The sequence below is a fragment of the Cardiocondyla obscurior genome, linkage group LG08 (assembly GCF_019399895.1).
Source record: "Cardiocondyla obscurior isolate alpha-2009 linkage group LG08, Cobs3.1, whole genome shotgun sequence".
In the NCBI taxonomy this organism is placed as follows: Eukaryota; Metazoa; Arthropoda; class Insecta; order Hymenoptera; family Formicidae; genus Cardiocondyla; species Cardiocondyla obscurior.
In genome coordinates this window covers 2,294,477-2,317,407 of record NC_091871.1, presented here as the reverse complement: position 1 = coordinate 2,317,407, position 22,931 = coordinate 2,294,477, and the positions used below count along the sequence as shown (strand labels likewise).

At 43.8% G+C, this 22,931-nt stretch overlaps 1 protein-coding gene across 4 annotated transcripts in view; it reads left to right on the top strand.

The window, feature by feature from the left end:
- Nucleotides 1-22,931, top strand: part of LOC139104893 (SLIT-ROBO Rho GTPase-activating protein 1) — a 48,929-nt gene that overhangs the window by 17,774 nt on the left and 8,224 nt on the right. For 2 of the 4 annotated variants that reach the window (XM_070660649.1, XM_070660650.1), the window contains exons 2-5: nt 16,218-16,401; nt 18,394-18,559; nt 18,978-19,205; nt 22,510-22,638. In XM_070660649.1, the coding sequence (XP_070516750.1) occupies nt 16,218-16,401; nt 18,394-18,559; nt 18,978-19,205; nt 22,510-22,638 (707 nt within the window). Of the gene's footprint in view, nt 1-6,653; nt 7,617-10,479; nt 11,032-16,217; nt 16,402-18,393; nt 18,560-18,977; nt 19,206-22,509; nt 22,639-22,931 lie in introns of those variants that run through there. The other 2 variants (XM_070660653.1, XM_070660652.1) reach the window with 2 other exon arrangements.

Here is a 22,931-nt window from a genome sequence, read left to right as displayed (position 1 = left end):
TTTTATGTATATAAATACGAGGAATTGCAATTAATGTTTCAACTAAGGGCTATTTATAAAGCGATAACTTTTATACTCCGCGTGATGTCGTATACAATATGGGATACTCAACACCCATATCGCAGGATGGCGGTGCGGGCACTCGTTATAGCTGTATAGAATTTCTGACGGAAGAGGAGCGAGGGAGCGCATGACGCATAGAAAAAACGCTGGAAGTTAGAAGATAACTCGCGCCGATAATACCAGTCATAGTAGCGGATGCGGGGAGGGAAAAAAAAGAAGAAAAAAAAAAAAAATATAGAAAACACTGCCGAGCGCGGGGACGCGGTGTGATAAAAGTTTCGCGATGTCGATAGCTAATTTCACCGATAATTACCAACCAGCGAACGGTAGCGAACGCACTTTTGCCTTTGGCAAGACGCAAAAGCTCAAACGGAGAGCGATGTAACGACTGCTCGATGCAAACTAAAGTACAGACGGGACCGCGAGTCTTTTGATAAGGCGCTTTGAAGCCGGCCGTTCTCGCGTTCAATTAACGTACCGTTTCAGTTCCGGCGATACTCTATGTGCACTCAAATCCGATAATTAGATATAATTGTGCACGAATCAGCAATATCGGAGTGCTGCTTACCTCGAGGCGGAGCACTATACTTCCAGACGCATTGAGAATAGAATTCTTGATCGTTAATTTTTATTGCTACACCGCAAAAGGAAGTTCTCAATATTCGTATAAATTAAATTGCCCACCGATGTCGTATTTCATTTAAAACATCGTTCCTAATCGATTTTTACAACAAGCCCGGGAACAGCTTCTTAAAACTGTCCCCGTACACGTTCGAGACTTTCACTTCTTAAGGATCGATTGTTGAAAATTTCTGGTAACTTTACCCAACACGTGAACCCGTGTCTTGTTCTGTCCTTGTTCGCTTAAAAAAAGAAAGATAAAAATAGACTTGTGATTACCTGATGGACAATTTTAGAAAGCTCGGACAGCCTATTCTAAATACCTCGGCGAGTACTGCACGCATGTTAGAGAACCAGATAAAAGTCTCCAGTGCACAAATTGCTAGTATTTGTTTGAAAAATGTTAACGCGCGTTGAGAAAGTCACAGTCACGTGTTCGGGCTTGCACGTCGTGTTCGAACGTCCGTATTGTTTACCATTCCTTTTATTGTTTGTGCTGCAATGTTCTTTGACCGTGCGCGCATATGGCACGGAAAGGGACGCGGAACATTTTCGGTCGATAAACGTGCGTGCACAACGAAACACGATGCCAGAGCAGGAAGCCGTTAAATTGACACGTCGAGGAGAAGTAGTTGCGTGCGTGTTGCGTTTCCTCCGTGGCCGTGTCGCGTGTAGTACAACGATGCAACACATACATTACGTATATGCGTTCGTAGGAAGGGTCGGGTCGCCCTGGCGCACCTCTGAATTTTTAGGGAAGGCCTGAGTAGCACAAAAAAAGCCAACGTAATATTCCCCCGTAATATTCCCCAACGTGATAACTCACAAAACCTCGCGAGTTTTTACACACGTGCGAATAACGAGCGAAGCTCATTCCCAAACGAATTCAGAAAACGTAATTTTTTAACAAAAACCGGATTTATGAATCGCGAAAAGTACGAGTGAATAATTGTTAATTTCCCTTCGCATGTTCTTATTGTCGAGCCGCCTTTCTTCTCGTAATCGCCCGACTCGCGTTCAACGATGCGTGGCCGATGTTCGCTATCGGACAAATCGTCAGTTGGCCCGCGTACATACCTGTCCGCGCGATATAAATAGACCGACGCGAATGCATCGTCGTGACGCAACGTGAAAATTTGCTCGTGTAACTACGCTACCGAGTTCCTTCTCGTTTGATGTATCATATTCATTTAATTTTTTTTTTTTCTCCTCCCAGTACGCGACACGCCGAGGAAAAACAGGGTTGATATCCGTAAATATGATATTCGCGGATGTACGCTGGTCATTAGCGTGATTAAATTAACTTTAAATTTGATGCAAAATATTTTAAATACAATAATGTTGAGTATCACGCTGAGTTTCGAGGTGCAGCGTCGCGAATAAATCGTATTGACATATTGGCAGAATGCGAATGCCGTAGGTGAATCGCTTCAAGTCCGTGCAAGTTCGTAGCTAAGGAAGATTACAAAAGCTTTCGCAGACGTAAGCGATATATGTATTTGTAGCAAAGCAGAATCTGAGAACTTGCTCCCTTGATATCCCCGTCCCTCTCTTTTAAGACGCGCGATAAAACTGGCAATAAATACGAACGGCAGGAATCTCTCGAATATAACGTGCATTAATCTCCGTTCTAAATGACAGGGTAACGCATGAACATTGACAGCCATATACACACACGCATCTCATTACGGAAATTGAATAGCTACCTATATCGTGGGAAACCGTGAAACAACGTCCAATGAATATCAAACCTCGGCAAACAAATTTTAGAAGAAAGACTCTTCAAACTATTGAAATAACAAATTTTCTTCGAAAATTAAAATTAGAATTTTTTTTTTTTTTTTTTTTACTTTAAGTAGAATTTATTTTGATAAAATTATTTTAATAATAAAATTATAAAAATATATAATATTTTAGTATTCCTGTATTTTGCATTTTATTATAATAGATTAAATATGTGAACGATTACTTTGAGACCCTCCGTGTGTTGTACCTCGCTATTTCCGGTGTCGGTTTCTGATTGTTCCAAGTGCGAACGTCGATAATAAAAGCAGTTAACCGGGCGAAATCGTCAGCCTTAGTTTCGAAACAAAAGTCCAGCGAGATCTCATCCGCTGGACCATCGTTTCCAGCCAAGAGTTAAATAATCGTTACTCTCTCTCTCTCTCTCTCTCAATATCGTCGAATAAAAGCAATTACTTGGTCAACGTTCCTCTTTTTCTGTACACGTATACTTTTTGCAAACAATACATTTTCTCTCGCAGCTTTAATAATTGCTTTTTTTTTTATATTTTTTCTTTTATTCTTATATTGATATATCTATCTTAATTACAATTCTCTCACCTACCTGGCGATAACTTTTTAACAAACCTTTTTATTCCGTGAAGAAATATTTTGTATACGTAGACTTGAAAGAAACTGAAAGGGGTAAAGATTTAATCGAAGAACTTTAAACAATATTTAAATTAATAGAAAGCGCCCATCGTGAGTCGGAAATCCTCGACTTTCAAGGCGCGCTACGTTAAGAAATTATGTCAATCGTGGAATAACTTTAAGGCTGCAAACGCTGTGCACAGTAGTGCCGGAAGCAAAAGATTTCGTGTCGCATGATTTCATCATGTTGAATTTAATGCGATTCGTCAGCCGACGGTTGCTTCTTGAGGAGCGGGCGGGGTTGCACGGGGCTTTTTTATTTTTTTTTTCCCTCTCCGAGCATTCCCGCTAATTGCTTCGTGCGCGACAATTGTACCGGGCACGAAAGCGACACTGGCGGCGTGACAAATTGAATTCGTTTGTGATCTTTGACCGCGCTTGGCAAAATTGCGCGTTTTGGTCGAACCGCTTAAACGCAGCCTCGTGAAATTCGGAGAATTTTCCATTCACCGACGGCGAAGTTATTTCGCCAATTAATTTCCAATTTTACCGATAAACCGTCCCGATAGTCTGGCGACAAAGCTCGCCCGTCAGGTTTATAATCGCGTTAAAGATGGATGTGAAATCATCACGAGTGCGAGTTCAAGAGCGATCTTTATCCGACTTAATTAAAAAATCTCACTTCGCTCGAGCAAATTAAATTTTTTTTTTTTTCTTTTTTCTTTAATTAATTTCGTTGAATTAAAATAGCATTGCCATCTGATTCTAGTTTTAGAATTTAATTCTTTGAATAGGCTTCGCGTTGAGCTACGCTATATTAAACCATTCTGATTACATGCGTCGCGCCAAGTTTCGCCCTGCTCCACCCAGCGTTTTTCGCCCTCGTCGTCGGTCCAGTCGGCCCGACTGGATTTCAAACGGCCGCCGTCCTCGCGATCGTAACAATGGATGCACACGCTGCATCTTGCGTAACTCTTCTCTTCCCCGCCTCTCGCGAATGTGCACGTAGCGCATAATTTCACGCTGTAAGGTTATTAAGGCGCGCAAACGCCGCCTTCGCTATTGCGTTACGAATAATCCGTAGATCAGTAATTAGCGCCTGCGGCAGAACTGTGTCAGCTCGTAGAAGCGTATCCGTGATCTTTTCAATGGCTTACAACTGCTCATCGTATAGCGCATAAGCATCGGGAAAAATCTAAGACTTGTTGTTTTCACAATTTCCGGAAACTGAAGGTATTTATTTAAATTGACTATTTTGCCGATCTGATAAAAATTTAGATTGAAGACAAAAGGTGTATTAAGACATTTATGTTAAAAAAATTAATTAATGCTTTTCGAGCTTTGAAAGTTTTCTCGTAATCTCGAAATCTTAAAATAGCTTTTATTTTTTTATTTTTTATTTTTTTTTTTATTTTTTATCTAAAACACAACGCATAATGCACTCGTGAGAGTGAAATCTATGCGATAAGAACCTAAAAGACGAACGGAAGTCGAAGAGACCGTTCGCATAACATCTTTCGTTCACGTGCACGGGTGATAAGGCGAGCGGCGTGTACAATACTCTATCAATGCATTATTATCAACCCGGCCGCTAGTTTATTTCTCACTTATCGCCCGCGAACTTTTGCAAGCCCGATTATTTTCTAGTCCTGTGAAATCAACAGTTTATCTTTACCGCTAGGAAATATTCTACCGCGTGTTACTTGAACAATATATCCTTTTAAAGCACATATTGTGATAAGCCCTTGTATTCGTTCGAAATTAATTACGACATTTTTTACGCCTCGCAACGCAAATGAACGTCCGTTGGGACGCGAAATTAATGAAAATTAATTCGCTTTAATAACAGTCCGCCTTAAAATTGTATCGCGGCTATCATCTGCCCTTTCTTTATCGTATTATTTTTCACCTCGCATCAAAATTAAAACAAACTCGTCGCTGATGAGTTTTTGTGCGAAAGATTGCCGTAATTATAACATAGCATGCGTCAAGGAACGTATCCGCTCGTGACAAATTAAACAGCTGTTTTATACTACGCGCTCGCGTTATCGTCAGTTTCGCGTACTTGCTCGACTCCAGCCTTCCCTTCACATCGTTAAAACGGTAAATAACTATCGCGAGCGCGGTGCAATTAGAAGAAGAAAAAAAAAGAAAAGAAAAAGAACCTCGATGCAGAACTTATTGAGAAATCAACGAGCCAGAAGAAGCGAACGACTGAAACGGATTCTTTTCGATGGGAAAGAACCACTACTCGCTTTTGGTATTGTTTTCGCGTTGTACATCTCGATTTGTAGAACGACATTGCGTAAAAATTGTTCATTCGAAACGAATTGTTTAACTTAAAATTTATTTTCCGCTTCCGTTTCGTAAAACTGATAACGATGATTATTTTCGTCAAGTTTTTTTTTTTTCTTTTTTTTTGTACGTTTAGTAATTGTTGCGTGAAAATAAGTATCGGTTTGATATTTAATAGAAAGAGAGCGGCGATCGCATCCGGTAAAACTTGCCGCCCCTTTCAATATTTCATAAAGAAGTTGACTCCGGTAAGCCTTTTTAAAAGATCGCGTGGGCCGCGCCGGAAACATGCATCGCAAAGTGCATTACGCGGAAGCTGTTTCGTGATGCAGACGCTTTCAACAGTCCAACGATGTATATGAATAAAAAGGTTCGCGTAGCACGTTATTAGGAAAATAAAAGTGAACTTTCTCGAGGCATCAAATTGAAAAAGAATTTCTTTTCCTGAAGCATTAATTGAAAAGGAATTTTTAACGCGTGATATATGACGTGAGAATACATTAAGTGACGCGACGTACGCGGATTATATTCACAGCTGGCGTTTATAATAAATGAATAAATGCATAATTGATTCGTACAGACGCGGATGAAAAAAAGAAAAGGAAAATATTTTAACGCGCTCAAACGTTTCTGACCTCAAGTCGGCGAAGCGGTAATGGTGGCTGCAATTCGAAAGAAAGGTACTCGGTAATTTCGTCGTAAGGCGCGCCGCGAATTATTTCAATCTGATGCAGGGGTCTCTTTTTTTTAATTTGTGCAAATTCAAGAAGTCGCGATTTAACGACGCGTGGGAAGGCTCGGTGGCCGGCGGGATCTTCGGGTAAACATTATGTGTTAATCATCAGGGGTACGTAGCGAACGAGAAAAGGGACAGGGAGCCGGGGAAATTACGACGCTTAGGCGCCACATTCATCGTACTCGGAATTTGTCACGGTCACGAGCACGTACAATGACGTGGAATACCCGGTGCATGAACTTAATTATTCGGTACGGCTTTAATCTAATTTTCGCGGTTCGCGCAGCGTCCGCCGGTCCCGTTTTCAGCGTTTTACGCATCCATCCGTATTGCCATCGCTTTTCCACGAAAATTCAATTTCGCGCCCGTTCCGCCCGTAAGTGAATTGACGGCGTAAGTTTCTCGCGTGTATTATCCCAATTATATTTTCACTTTGATACGCATTCCCAGCGCTTTCGTCGATCCACGGTCGTTTTCCACTTGGCAGATTGCTCGATTGATCTGGGCTCGAAAAAAAGAAGAGAAAAAAAAAAGAAAAAAAAATGCAAATTAATTCGCGGTGTAGTATTTCGCGTCACTTTTGAGGACGATTATTCGCATCCCTTTAATCGGCGCGAAACTAAAATAAAACAATAAAAATTACGTCTGCGGATTTTATTCTTAGGATGCTGAACCCTTCAACGCGTAGAGCTTTATCCGACTTGCGCTACATCCCTATCCGACGGACGATGCTGTCATTATTATTATCGTTCAACTATCTACAGTTTCGCTCCGTCGCGCCGATACCTCAGCATCAGTTATTGATTACTCATTATCGCGGGAGATTATACAGGAACGTTCGCGAGCTACGCTCTTTCTTCTCAGAACGAAAAGTCGTTTTTCGAGCGAGTTTTCTACAAAGCGTAACGTTCCAGGTAATCTCTCGAGTGTGCTCGTCGCGCCGCTTTGCTCTTGAAAATCAGCTTTCGGCGTGAGCTGACGACCTCTTGTGCGTTGATTTAGTGGGAAAAATCGTATGGCGCATGACCACGAGGGCAGTGTCAAGGGCAGGGTCCTTTGAGACATTTTGCCGCGCCTGTTTTCCGCTCGCGCCTGCCCGATTGTACGCTTCTCGTGTGTGCGAGAACAAGAGAGAGAGAGAACGTGTGTGGGCCCCGGGGACAGTGGTAATTGTGGTTAATTTAACGACGGTCAAAGCAGTCACTGCCTGTCCTTATAGGCCAGTTTATGCGGCCGAGTCTCGAGCGCAGGCTGCGTCGCTCGCGTGCTGAATCTCGCTCTCGTCGAAAGCGCGGAACAACGATTTTCCACGGTGCCCCGTTTGTAATCCGGTGGACCCGCGGTCGTTCTTATCACGCCTTGAGACTTTGGGGGGGAAAAAAAAAGTGTACGCGCGTGTACTCGGCGAGATTAGTCCGACCGATTAATCGAGCGCCGAGGGAGTTGGCTCGCGAGAGTTAATTTATAGAGAAACGAGATCGGTAAAATATGGCCCGCGGGATGAAATATAGAAGGCAGTAGGGAAAAGGTGAATTTCTCCTGGCGGGCGGACGAACGAGGGGAGAAGTCAGAGCCTGCGAGTAACGTGAAAAAAACGATCGTTGTTCGACGATTCTGATTTTTCCGTCTCCGCTCGACGCGACTTTTAGGAATATTAAAGGCTTGAAAGAGATGAATTAATTAAACGGATTACGACGTATACGTGGACGTCGTCTAATAGAAAAAAAAAAAAACCATTGATTGTTTGTAAAAATAACGTGGAGCGGTTTTACTTATTGCCGATCGAAAATAATCTGAGGAGGATCGTGAGAACGTTTTTATTTTCAATCTTTTAGTGCCGGCGAAATAGAAGCAAGCGGTGCGTTCTAAACATAGCGCAAGATTAAGGAACATAATAAACTATCATTACGGAAGAATTGATTGGCGTGAGCGTGAGCGGTTGCAGCGCGGCTTCGCTTATACCGCGTATATCGATACTCCCCGATCGGAAAACCCGACATGCATCGAGCCTCTTTCTCCCGCGATCGTCCAGTAACGGTTATCGCTTCGCGCCGGTTATTTCACGTAATCGACACCGCTTAACACCTGCGGTCGCCAAAGAGACCGATCGCGATCGTGCGCCGATTTTCCTCTGCGAAACAGCTAGACGCGATCTGGAGAACGCTTCAGTCTCGGCTTGCCACGGTGGAAATTGTTCGCAAACGATAGCCGAGAAATCGCGGTTCAACGTCCGTATATCAGCGCGAAAACATCGATCTCAATTGTGAACGTGTGATTTCACGGTTCTGCTGTCTCGTCCTCTTTAAAGATGAAGATGTCCGTCGAGAAGCACGAGGCCAAACGATTTTACCGTCACGTGTCGTAATCGGCTTTACCTTGAAGACGAGACTATTCATTTATCTGGAATAAATTCGAAGTCGTACAAGTTTGATTTTTTTTTTTTTTCTTTCTTTTTTCTTTCTTTCTTTCTTTTTCGAGTCGGTGTAATGCAAGAGGCAAACTGGAGCGTAGAGAATTGATCGAGTAAACGGTCCACGGTTGGCCGATCGGGTATCGACGGATCTTCCGGTTTTAATTTTTAATGTTGAGAGTAATTAACGGATGTCGAGAGTGCGACACGCGATATGATCAAATAATGAAGGGAAGGTGTGTCGCCCTTCCCGTCGGAATGCGAAATTATTCCCTCTTCCTGCCTCCGCTCGCTCGCTCGAGCGGTCGAATAATTTACAGCGCAGCTACGTGCGCAAAAGAAACGCGCGTTGTTCTCGAATCGGACGCACTTTATCTTTCGATAAATCGTGTCGACTAATTAACATTTGCAAAATTTGATTTTACTCGTATAATTGTAAATATAAATTTTTTTTCTTTTTTTAGAAAGGGGTAAAAAATAAATCAAATCTATTTCTCATCTTCGAACCTTTCTACGATCGATTAGAATCTCGGCTTAAGCGGCGAGTCTTCTTGTAAAAGGATTTAACAACTGTAGCCGTTCGGTCGTTGAATTAATTCCAGCCGATAATAGACGATAAAGTATTACAATGGTATTCAGAATCTATGATTGACCGTTCGAGACCGTTCACACGCGTCGTTTCAGTCTTTGAATTATCAATTCGCCGGGCAATCGTGTCGCCGCGCGCTCTCATAAATATTCAATCGCGTAACTGGAGTGATCTAACTGATTATACCCGGGGTCGATTAGGTGTGTGCGTGGCAAAGGAGCACGATGATAAAAATAGTTGCGCGACATTATCGAGTGCAGGCCGCGCGAAGCCTCCTTCGGAGCAGATATACGAACGACTTGTGTTAAACCCCCGATAACAATCACTTAAGCGGAACTATTGCGCGCGTTGTATCATCAGAGTTCTTTTACCGAACGCAAACGATAAACTGCGATTGGGCCACTCGGTATTACCGCGATCGTTTTATCGAAGCCGCTCTCTTTCGTTCCGTTGAACGGATCGGGTTGCAAGCACTGCCCTCCCTCTCTTTTTTTTTTTTTTTTTTTTTTTTTTAAACGAAATATTCGATAGGCGTCGAATTTATCAATCGACCCTGTGATCCGGAGAAAAAAAACGTTCCGTCGAAAACGTATCTGCTTTCGTCGATTTTTTATTTGTTTTGCGTAAAATGTAGTATTGGCTTCCGTCGTTTTATCGAATTAAAAAAAAAAAAAAATAAATAAATAATAATAAATTTTTTATTCGATTACCTCCTTCTTGGATGAAAGTCGCGACTTAAAGAGTATAATCTTTAGCCACAAGAGAGATATAATCTGTTCAATTCTTCTCTGGGGAAATTTATTTTGAGTAGAACAAGCGAAAAAATTATATATATATATTTTTTATTTAATATATTTCGTTTGTTGTTTACGCAATAATATTCAGACGATTAATTATCACGTTAAAGTCGAAGAGATCGAGATCTAAGAGCTTGCCTCTCCAAAGATATACCAGTATGCCTTTATCCGCCAAGAAGTTCTCTTGCTCCGATCGATCGACTTTCTTCCAAGACGACTTACGGGGGTTCGGATTGTAACGGGAGTCGTAAAACAGTGTCGGATCATTTCTGTTCTCCCGGGAACGCGAACATCTCGTGCTGTATCGGCAGAAATAACTGTAAATTACTCGCCTTTCTTTCCATGCATTTATTAGTCCTCGCCCTGCGCACGTGGCGCACGCCAGTTGACCGAGTTACCGCAATCGAATTTGCTTGAAGCATTAGGATTAATATACCGGCGCAAAGAGCAACGTTTTTCTAAATATCAATCGGAATGCATTAATTAAAAAATATCAAATTATTATTTCCCGACAATTAAGCTTTTATAAAAAAAAAAAAAAATACGGAAAAAAATTGGGAAAAAAAAATAATAATAAGTTAATTCAAACAAATAGATGGAGTAATTCCTGATTAAATTCCCGATTAAAAGTTTTACGAGCGGCGGGCTTAAAATAGCGGACGATAAGAAGACTTGAGTGAGGAACGACGGAGTGAAGAATCAGTATCGCGTGCCAATGACATCACCGTCGCATCAGAAATATATTTTTGTCAACGTAGTACACGTGATAGCTCGCGCCTTTCGTCCTACGGCGTCGTCGGCGCGTTGGGATTCATCTCCGTTCTCCAAATGATAACTTGATCGCCGCGCGTCCAGAAACACACCGTGCGTACCGGAAGAGAGGCTCGCGTGATACACGTGCGTATCGGACGATCACGAGGAACGACGGCGCGAAGGGGTGCGCTCGTGTGAGTTGCATGTGCGTGTACAGCGTGCGCGTTGCGCGGAGAGAGGCAGTGACACGAGGAGCCGCGTCGTCGTCGAACCAGAGAACGTGGGTGATCGAGAAGCTGCGGAGGAGCGAAGTTCTTGCCCGGCAAATAAATAACGCGAAGGGGAGAAATGTTCAAACTGGCCGGACGCCACGAGTGGGAGGCTTGGACAAAAGGTAAATGGACGAGTGCCCAAGCGGGCGTGCGAGGGCGGCCAGAAAGATGCGAGGGTTTGTCCCGCGAGAACGCGAGGGATAGGCCTCGCGAGAAAACCGGGAAATCACCGGCGATTGACAAAAAGGCTTCCGCAATCGGCGATATTGGACCGGTGTTAAGAGTTTTCAAAGCGAAGTGACTTTGCATCGGTATCTCTTTTCCTGCTCCGCGAAGTCTAACGAATCGCAAAGCTATGCTTCCCGTAGAGGCGCTTTTTGTTCGTCGTATCTTTCGGCGTGAATGTCTCTTCGACGATAATCTAGTGTAACGTTTTCACTCCGTATACGTTCTGGAGTTTAGGCATATTGTGTAAGTACGTGATAACTTGTCGGTGTTTTATTTACAACGGAATGAATAATGCGACTCTTCTTCATTTTTTTTTTTTTTTTTTTTCCTAATGAGTTAACGGCTGTTTTTCGCCGCTTTGTTATCTTATCGATTTTTTATACCGTGCTCCGACGAAAATATATGCTCTAGAAACTGAGGCAAAGTGAAGCGCGTGACTAATGTCAGATATTTATCGCGACACGTTCGGGAACGAAAGCAAATGTGTATATATTTACAAATAGAGAACCGTCCGTGCTGGGAGCATCGGCAAATGTTACATATTCAAGTAGATGGAGGCAGCCGGTGAGTCTTCGGCGGTTCGTCATGTCGAATATTTTGAGAAAGTCTTAGAGAGGAAGTGAGAGAGAGAGAGAGATAGAAAAATTTGCATATCGAACTACGTTTTAAATTCCATCTTGTAATACGTGCAACGTTGAAACGTGCTGGCACGAGGACGGAATTCTCAATTAAAATTCCATATTACGTTTATCTTTTCCAATGGAATAGAATTAAGATAAAAAAATATATCGCGCCGATACAGATCTACATTGAATTAAGAAGCGTACGAAATCTTTTATGTGTGCCGAACAATTTAGAATTTAGAGCAAGATACGTGCCGCAGTGGGACGTATTTGCGCGACATAACGGTGCCGAGAGTCGCTTTCGTGATGCACCGCGAGGAGATCTGTTGATAGCCGTGACGCTGTTAGACAGGATCGCGTCCAGCTGATATACATTGTACAGTTATGTTTCCTCGCACGTGTGTACCGTATGTTGCGTAACGGGTCCTCGCGAGGTAATTATTAAATCGCGAGATCGGCGTCGCGACGTTGGCCGCTTTCTCGGTGCGCCATCGCGCGAGATTCTATTATTACGAGGCGGCACACCTGGCGTCAACCTTGACGATGGCCGTTCGCCCCCCCTTCACTTATCACATGCGGCAAATGTGCATGCGTGAGATCGCGAAAGAAAAAAAAAAAAATTACGGCTCGCTCGTGTTGCACGAGTCGCGTCATGCGATCCGACTAAGCGCGTTCATTTACGAGCCGCAGCCTCGTCGCGTGTTCGTTGAGTAAAAGCGCCAGTAAAGGCACCATTTATTCGAATTCGGATATCTCTTGAAAATTTCTTGCCGTTTCACTCGGCCGGCCGTTCGTTTTTAATGAACGACAATAAAATTTCAATCGGCACAAAATGTAATGCAGACCTACGACGAGATAAATACGCGAACTTTAAGTGCAGGCCGTTGGGATGAAGGTTGAGATTAGAGTTATAATTCTGAGATACTGTACGATCGTAATGGATTATTTAAAGAATTAATTTTTACAGTCGAGGCAACTTATTGCGCGAGTACTGATAGAATATTTTATTTTATTTTATCTTATTTTTTTTAATATATTTTTTTTCTATTTATTTTACAATTTTTTATTTTTTTAATATTTTTTTATTACGTTGCTGAAAGAATTATATGCGCACATTTGTGTAAGTCTCGGTTATTTTAACACACGCTGCCGATCGCGCCATAGAATTTTCGTCTTTCAGGTATATCATCCATTCCTCAAGCAATCCATTCGATTGAAGACCGCGTGTAAGGCGAAGAAACTTGTTTCTTCACGGCGTCTTCGAGAATAAAATGGTGGTTGAATGTATTTTGGGATCGTCCCAAAGACTCGACCTCGCTTTCCCTCCCTCTCTCTCTTTCTCTCTTTCTCTTCCTTTCTCTCGATAATCGCTGCACACGCATACATGTGCGTATTTCTGGTCGCGGCGGGGGTGCAATGCCGCGTGCAACCGGTTCGTGCTTTGTCGTGGGTGGTTTTTAGGCGCAGCTGCTTTCTCAGCCGTTTTCTCCTTTTCTCTCCCTTCCTCCCTCTCTTTCGTTCATTCGTTTCTCTTCCAGCGGGATACGTTTTCGTGCGCGGTTCCCCTTTCGCTACCGACGATATTGCCACCGAACTTTTTTGTCCCACTTGCGAATCCACAGCGCCCGTCGCGAAACGGCTCGACGTTTCTCTCATTCAAACGTTCACGCGCTAATCGCTAGTGATAATAAACGCGGTGGTCGCAGTCGATCAGTCGGAGAGGTCTCGGGATCGAAGGGGAACGAACGGCTTGCTGCGTCGTACAGCCTATTTCGCTAATAGCGCCTATCGCGGTCTAGTTGATCGTGGTAAGCCGCGATTCTCCGTCTTCAAAGTGCTCGGCGAACGCGTCGCGATGCCGCCTCTTCTTTTTCCCCCTTGTGATCGACGCTGTCGACCGATCTGCGTCGCCCCCCTCGTTGGTTAGCGGCTTGTCAGTGATGCATCCGACCACGATGATGCGTGGCATACATCGACCTTTCGCTCGTTCGACTCAGCGGGGGTCCCTGCATACAGGGTGTTCCAAACCACCGAATTCTATCAATCGTAGTTACCTCTGTGCATTAAATTTTTTTCTTTTTTTTTTTTTTCTCAACAGTTGTATTATTATAATGTTTAATTCAAAGGTATGATAAGGAAACATTTTATTTGCGACAGTGGTTTGTAAAAGCAATTATTATTTTTTTTTATTTCGGCTTACCCTGTATATGGAGACTCCGGTGTGTGCATTCGAGAATGCGTTTATTTACCTCCACCGTGTTGGTCGCGTGTCTGCGTCACATTTCGGGGTCAAAGATCGCGCCGCGTCCTTTCGGAAAGGATGAATCACGCTCGCGGAAGTAAAGAGATCGATAGGTCCTTCTTCCGGGGGTGTACCAAACCTCGCCCTTAGGAAGGGAAACCAGCGCTTCGAACTTGTTATTCCTTTGGGATATCGGGAGCGATTGGGAACATTCTATTATTAATAATAATCGGAAGAAGAGAGGAGACAGAGATTAGGAGATAAATAATTAATTACACAAGTAAACTGCGTTTGTTATAAAAATATTCTTGCACGAGCTCATTGTGGAAAATATAATTATATCTAAAAAAAGAAAATAATAATAATAAAATTAATGAAATATAAAGAAAAGTCAACTTTCTAAATAAGTCTGAAATTACATGTGAATTATTTGTGACTGCTCCTCGTTGTTGAAGTTGAAATAAAATTCCTTACTTTTTTATCTAGTTAGCCACATGTGACGATTAAGACGTGGCTCGCGGGGGCAAAAAACCGCGGCGGCCTTTTTCATCCGCGCTCCGGCATTTCCCGGAATTAACATTTTATCGCTGGGTAGCCGGCGTCGGTCATGAAAGGTCCATTCGTAAATTTTGTGGCTGAACTGCCGATGAATCTATCCGTTTAAAGCTTCCAACAATTGGTAGCACATGGGACGTACTGACGTGTGGCCGGGAATAACGGTTCGCCCAGACTCCTCTGCGTTTCTTTTTTCGGAGTAACCGACGTTATTCGCGAAAATGAGAGGCGACGTCGGACGTCGGGTTCGTTACACGATCCCGATCTGTCAAGAGTATCCATTTCGATTCGGAATACGTCGCTCTCGCTCGTTTATTGCCGCAACGCTTTTTTTTTTTTTCCTCCTTCTCCTTCTTTTAACGATCTTTTCGAATGGTTGCCACGGCTCGATGAAAGAAACGGCGCCTTAAAACCGTCGTTCGGAGCTCTGGTCTTTTGCTCCCTCCGACGATCACCCAATTACGTTGATTGACGCGTACGCAAAAGCGGATACTCGGCGAAATGGTATACTTTTAAGTTTTAACAGCGTCTGTCGAGCTCGATAATATGAACTAGCTCGAATAATTCCGCGGTACGGTTACTAAAAAAAACTTGGAGGATATTGAAATGAGCTTCGTTCGACTCTCCATCGATCGCGCCAACGAAGGGAAATTAGAGCCGCTTTGAAACTCTCGGACGTTCTTTTTTTTTTCCCCTTTTTTTTCCGAAGAAATCGGAGATCTCCGGCGGTGACTGACTTCTTAAAAGATCCGATAAAAAGAAAGAGAGTCCACGGAGAAATGAAAATCGCTTCCACTTCGCGTGGACGATGGATTACGCGAACAATGTATTCGACCGCGGTCAGTTCGCGCTCGTTTATTATCGGCGCCGAAGGAAGTTTCGAAACGGAAACGAGATACGGGCCGCGACAATAAATCACACGGTAAGCGCACGCGAGCGCGATCGTCTTTCTTTCCTCGTCTCGGCGAAGTCTGCGAAACGGCAGATCGCCTCCCGTACGTCGTTTATTTTTAGATCGTCCTGCGAAGTCAAGGCGCCATTCCACCTCCTCGTTATTGTCTTGCGGGATAACGTTAATGGAATACGGATTTGCCAAGGGGAAAAAGAAAGAGAGAGAATCGGAAGTCTCCGGCACGATCGTGTCAGTCTTTCCTCGCGACACCCGTCATTCCTGAGACATTATTATTCCGCGCAGCATCCGCCTCTTTGCCATTGTTATCGCCGTCGATGCGGGAGTAGAATGACTCTTCGACGTGACGCCGGTAAAGGAAAGGACAAAAAAAAAAAAAAAAAATTGAACGATCTTACACGACTTAATTATATAATGAATTTCTAAGTACGCGTCAAGATAATATTTATCGGGATTCACTTTCGATGCCTCGAGTATCGCGAGGGTCTTTCGGCTCCGATTTCAAAGACTTTGAAAGAGCCCGGAAGTTTTTTTCTCTCTTTTAATTTCCGAAATATTATCCAGTGCCTTTTGACATTGGTGACAGATCGATATCGGTGTCGGAAAGATGAAATTTTATTTGCCAAGAAGCCTTCGCGGCGATTAATTTCCGGGGATTACTTCATATCTCGCCGTCTCGCCACGCACCCGAAATACACGATCGGAAACAAAGCGCTAACCGGGCTTCTTTCCCTTTTTCTCTGTTTGCAGATATACGCCTACAGCTGAACGAACAGCTGAGATGTCTCGACGTGAGGATGGAGGCGCAAGTCGCCCTCGTGGCCGAGCTCCAGGATTTCTTCCGCAAAAGAGCGGAACTGGAGCTGGACTACAGCAAGTCTCTCGATAAGATGGCTAGAAGCATACAGCTGAGGCATAAAGAGCAGAAACAAAAGTACGATAAGTAACACGTCTTTATTAATTTTACTTTAAACTTTTTATATTATTTTAGTAAACGCGAATTGTATCCAGAGCGATCCGATGATCGCTAAATTGTGTTGTTCAACTAATTGATTTTGAAAGAAAAAAAAAAAAAGACATCTGCATGACTAAAAACGTTTAAAATAGACAATTCAAAAAATTTGTTTTAAATGTTTGCGTTTATTTATTTGTTTATTTAATTTTTTTTTTTTTTTTACCGAGAGTGCGAGTTAATTAACGCGGAAATGTTATTAGCTGGACAAGTTTATAAAAAGCGAAATGTGGCGAAAAACAGGGGAAAATAATTCCGCCGTGGATCGTGGTATTAAATGATTAACGAGAGCACACGCGTTAATTAATTCTGCAATTCCGGCGCGTGCACCACGTGTTGCACGGCGCAATTGAAACGATGATGCGTCCGTATAACAACGTTACATTTGCGCTATTACGTTACATCACGTTGCGCAACGGGAATTGTTTCGCGATTACATTACGTAAATTTTGATTAAATATGCATTATATTTGCAAGATACGGACCTTGATCACGCATGATTACATCTCGATCGCGAAATGTGCAGCTAATTGAAACGGAAAATCGATTTAAATGCCACGGTGAGATTTATTTATCAATCGCCGATGTTACCGCACTAAAACTAGCAACGTGGTCGTAAACATCTTATATTTTCGAGAAAACTCTTCTGAAAGCTAAATATTGGATTATTAACGTCTGGAGAAGAGAGATCTAAGACTTTTTAAACAGCGTTCGCTGGAATAAACAGATATCGGACGGGTTATTTGCGATATAAACTTGACTCGCAAAATTCAAGTGATATCACGTGGCGGATTAATACTTTCCCATGTATATATATATATATATATATATATATATATATATATATATATATATATTTATTTCGCGCGATATTGACATTTTCCGCATTCTACTTTCGCGGCGGAACGTTGGAAAAGCCCGGGGACGACTTCGCATTTTTCTCGCGTTCTACACGCGCGTGCACAGCCGTCCGCCGGCATCGTTCCCGCATTTGCAACATGCCCCAGTTCCTTCTCGTCATTCAACCCTGAACGCGGGGCGCCCCTTTTGTGCATCGTATTCAGCGTTTCACAAAAGGGGCTTTCTCTCTCTCTCTCTCTCTCTCTCTCTCTCTCTCTCTCTCTCTCTCTCTCTCTCTCTCTCTCTCTCTCTCTCTCTCTCTCTCTTTCTCTCGGCGGTAGGTACACGCGGCACACGGATAAAACGTAATCCGTAACCACGACGACACGGCACTCTCCGTCTCACCCACCCTCCCCTTCGCCGGCCTCTGTCCGTTTTCCTCATTTCGCTCTCGGAGATATCGCGAATCGATAGTTCCTCTTCTTTGCGAGGGCGCATCCGGGGTTACGCCGTCGTCGCATTCGCTTACCCTTTCGCAAAGAAATATAATTACCGTGAAGTAGGTTTTATGGTCGATAGCCGGCCCGACCTCTTTTTAGTTGGCCCACTTGCGGCTTTAAAAATATCGTTAGTAAACGTTTATAATGAAATACTTATCCCGGTGCTCGTAACACGCGCCGGGGGCAACGGCGATAGTCGTTTTGCGCGAAACGAATACAGAGCGTCCGTTCGTGATATCGTAATTATAATCGGTTGCTCGATTCGTGAAACAGTCGGGGAGGGAAGCTTTCCTTATTCAGCGTGAGGAAAGTCTATTTTATCTCAAGTCTAAAGGGTACGCACGGCGCGCTCGACGCGCATAATTGATACAAATAGTCTAAATGGAGAATAGGCCGAACGCTGTGCGGGCCGTAAAGACTGATCGAGCGATACGTTCGTTCGAGTCGCGAGACGACGCTTTATCGACTCGTTGACGGGGCTGATTCGATTTCCGTGTACCTAATTGCACGGCTGCACACGGCCGCACGTCCACCGACTCGATATCATATCAGCTTTTTCGATCATTTTCCGCAGGCGGGAACAATGGCCCCTGTTCTCCAGCTACGCCTGCTGGCAGCAGCTCGTGAACGAGACCAAGTCCCTTAGTAGAGACCACGCCGCCCTGTCTGAGGTCTACAGCACCCACCTCGTCGGCCGTCTCAATCAGGTGATGGAGGACGTGCAGCGAATTTACAAGCGTGTGAGTGTCAACGGTAACATTAGCCAGTTAGTCGAGATCGTCGCGATTGCATCTCCACGTCGCGGGAAGTTCGACTGTTTCATTGTCTCGTCGAATTAATTGCCTCGAATGTCTCAATTCCGCCGTCGCGACGTTTCGCTGCAGGCTTCATGAACCGCCGGAATGAATTCCATTGCGACGCATAACTTCTTGAAACTTTGTTTCGTGGATTTTTTCTTTATAATTACGAGACGCTTTTGTTCCTTCAAATCGTATTGCTCTTTCCTTTTTTTATGCGTTTTAAAGTAAAGTTCATATTAAATTTTTAATCTCGATTATTTCTTCGCTCTAATCGTTAAAATGAAATTTAGAGTTTGGTTTGTATAAGGCATCGTTACGCTCTGCGTTCTTTGTATATTTTCGACATTTCTCGCCGCAGTGTCGCGAGATCGGTTACGAGACGCACGAGGAGATCCTCCGAGTGCTGCACGAGCTGCACACGACGATGAAGACCTACCAAGCCTATCAGGCCGAGTCCAGGCAAGCGGAGACGAAGCTCCGCGTCGCCGAGCAACAACGCAGCAAGCTCGAGGTGGCGAACGCAGACAGTCGTGAGAAGCTAGCGCGCAGCAAGAAGTACAAACTCATCGAGAAGGAAGTCAACAAGGTAGGTTTGTTAAACGGAATACATGGAAGGTCGGCCTCGAGTGCCTTCTACGCGATAAGAGCACTCGCGCGGTACGACGTTGAAGAAGCTGCTTGACGGCGCTTGATCTTCGCGGAGAGCTCGCAGGGAAAAAGTTTTCACTCTTCTCCCCTTCTCGCCTAAATCATTAATTCCGTCGAGTTTTGTCGGCAAGTCCACTCCGGCCGGTCAAATATATACTTCTGTCATTTAAACGTTGCCCGCATTTTTCATATCGCTCGCAGCGTACGACGAATGAAAACGTCGGCTTTGATTGCGCGCGATTTATCCAGCCTCTTTCGAAAGCGACCCTGGCCGTGGATAAATCTGGCATATTGCGATTTCGCGTGCGTCCTTCGGATTTTGGCACCGATGTGACGACGCGTTATGAGACGCGGCCGGCCGACGGATTACTCGTCGACGGTCATCCGCGTGCGACTTTCCCCTCGCCGTTCCCTTCGGCTTTCCGGCGGGCTGCTGGCATCTGGCACGGCAAAAGAGTCGGCTTCTAGCGTAAGACCGACGGTGACTTCACATGGCAGCGACATGGCGATTTATCGCGGCGATACGATGGCAAATTCTTACCACGACGACAAACATGCTGACGCGGGATTCGACGCTCGTCTTCCGCTGTTGCGCTCGTCCACCAGCTGTTGACGCAGGAAATATTTTCAACACATTTCGCCTATCGTGCGATGATTCGCAAATGTGCCGGGAAGTACACACGTGGCTCTTTCAGAAAAAAAAAAAAAAAAAAGAAATATCGAAAAGACTTAAAACGTCGATAAGCGTTTAATATTTTATTTAAAAGGATTAATTTTGTCGCGTAAAAGTCCGAATAAATTTACGTTCGAAATAGTTATGCGGACTCGTTGGAATGTAGCTAGGAAATTATGGATTTTTGTAAATTAATTATTAAGTTAGTAGTGGAATTAGCTTTGCGAATCAATAAAGTGGTGGTTGGAACTCGTGGATATTGAAAGATCGCTCTTTGTCCCTTTGAAGCGGGACTTCTCGCGTGGCGAAACGTGGCTGGGAAGTTCGCGTGTCTGGCCTCCGTCGATGCGATTGAAAGGAAATTGAAAGTATAGCTGGAACGAGGATGAAGTGCCGTCTGCTGCGTCTTAATTTCGTTTCACAAGCGCAACGGAATTCAGCGTTCATTACAGCCGCGCCGCTAATTTCCTCCGTCACAATTTAACAATAAGGACATCGTTAAAACCGTCCTCGTTAACCGCCAGCTTTAATTTTCGCCTCGGCGCGCGAACGTACGAAATAAAACTGGAGAACCGTTTCTTATAGCAATTGTGCAATAAAAATTAACGAGGTCTCGCTGCAGCTCCCTTTTGAGAAAATTGACAAAAGCGGAACGCTTTGAGAAATCCACGACTGCGCAAGTTTCGCGGCGGTTTCGAAAAAACTCGAGTCCGATTCTTGGGGGAAAAAAAAAAAAAAAAAAAAAAAACGTGTTGAAAGAAACAATAAACGATACTCGCGGGTATACTTGCGGCGAGCAGAAACCTCGCCCTCGCGGCAAAGTGCTTCTTAATAGCTCGCGTCTTATCACGAGCCGCATGATTTGCAGTCGCTGTCAGCACGAAGATTATTACGCCAGCGCACTTTCCACGCTAATAAAGATTTGATTCCTGTCGGCGATCACCGGGCGTTTTATATCCCTCGGCGCACGCTACGCGTGCGTTATCGTGCAGGAAGTGACGGCCGCGCGAAAATATTGTCGCTAATAAAGCACGGATCGACGAAAACGGCCAGCGGCAGGTGGAGACGCGAGCGACGAACGGCCGGTGTTTGTCGGCCAGACGATATTCAGGCCATTCGCAGGATGTCCGAATTAGGCATCCGCGTCATCAGCCTAGCAATTGTTCCGCTTTTTGTCCGCCGTCGTGCTATCTCGTGCGCCGTTACGTTTCGCAGAATCGAACGGATAATCGGCTCGAATCCAGAGCGCAATCTCGCCTCTCTGACTCTTAAAAAAAAAAAAAAAAAACCCGTTTATGTGCTCTGTAACGCGGATTCGCGCGACGGAATAACGACCGTGGAATTGAAGCCGAGATAAAAGATGTGAAAACTTACCGCGCCGTTATTCAATCATCTAATTAATAAACTTGCAATCTTCTGCGCTGTTCCTACTGCAAACATCAGTCCTCAAAACTCAATCTCGTGCACTTTCTTACTCAAAACTTTTTCAACCACCGACGTTCCTCGGGTCTACGATTTTCTCGTTGAAACTCGCGCTAATTCTTCGCGAGGTCGACTTAGGATTTTAATTTGTCTTTTTACCTAGCAAAGCGGCGTCGAGAAGTTTTAGTGGAGGACGCCGGGAGGGCCAGTCGCACGTTCATATTTTTATCCTGTGATAAATGCGTTCGCGTTCGTGTATTCTACTAGGACCATATGCCTCACGGTTTTGTTCGCATGAGTCAAAGGTCTCCGGGGACTCGGAACGTTTCTCCAGCTCACAACTGGGAGGATATTATCCACTTCGCGAAGTAGTTCGTGAGAGACGTTGGAAAATCCGTATCTCTCTCAGGGTGCTTCCTTTTTTTTTTTTTTTTTTTCACCTCTTTCCAATTCAAGCAGACGTCGACTGAGGATTTAAGGCCGACCCGCCAGCGGGCTTTTTTTTGCCGAGTACATGCACCCGATGAAAAAATAAATAAAGCGGTCCCCTTCGAGCAGCGCGGTCATAAGTGCGATAAGACAGATGGTTAAAACGGCCTGGAAGTGAAAGGGATACCGAAAGATATAAGAGAGGAATAGTACAAGAGTCAGACGGCTCGGAAGAAAAAGAGCAAGAAAAAAGATTAACGAAACATGTAACACTGTTATTGTCGCAGCTGGACTCGATTTCGTCATTCGGTTTTTTTTTTCTTTTTTTTTTTAAGACACCGCAAGTTTGTTTATAAATCTTGCGTAATGATCGGAAAAATACATATTTGGTGAGAAATTAAATTCTCATGTTAATTACTGCATTGATTGAGATTAATAAATTTCTCTTATTCCTCTTTCCCCTTAAAAAACGGTTTATTTAGCAGAACTAAGATCTTAGATTTTATAATATGAGAAACGACAGCGTAGAGAATCTTTGGGGAGAAAATTGAGACGAGGTAGCTCCTCCAGGAAATCAACGGGGTCAATTAATACGCTAGTCGGCGTCGTCGATTAATGAGATTAATTAGACTGACTTAGGTTTCTCGCCGCTCGGATGTTCCTTAGGATAAAACGCATCGTGGTACTTAAATCTAACGTATCTCCCTTTTTTTTTCAGAGAAAGAGCAAGTACCAAGAGGCGAAATTGAAGGCTCTTAAAGCGAGAAACGAGTACATCCTGTGCCTGGAGGCTTCGAACACGACGATACACAAGTACTTCGTCGACGATCTGTCCGATCTCATCGACGTAAGTTGTTCATCCATACTCGGACTCGCAGGTGCACCTTATTGACCCTGCGACCACTGGCCGCGCTTTCACCAGTTTCCAATATCATTACGTTTATTTATTGCATTGTAAGGTCACGGTATATAAATTAGTCGAATTAAATATATATTCATTAATTTAACAAATTATCTAGCGATACGATAAAGTGAAGATATCAAGAAAAATAAAAGGTAGAATAAATATAAAAAGGTGATAAAAAATTATGGGAAGGCTGCGAAGAAGAAGGTCAGAATTAAATCTAGTATCTTTAATTA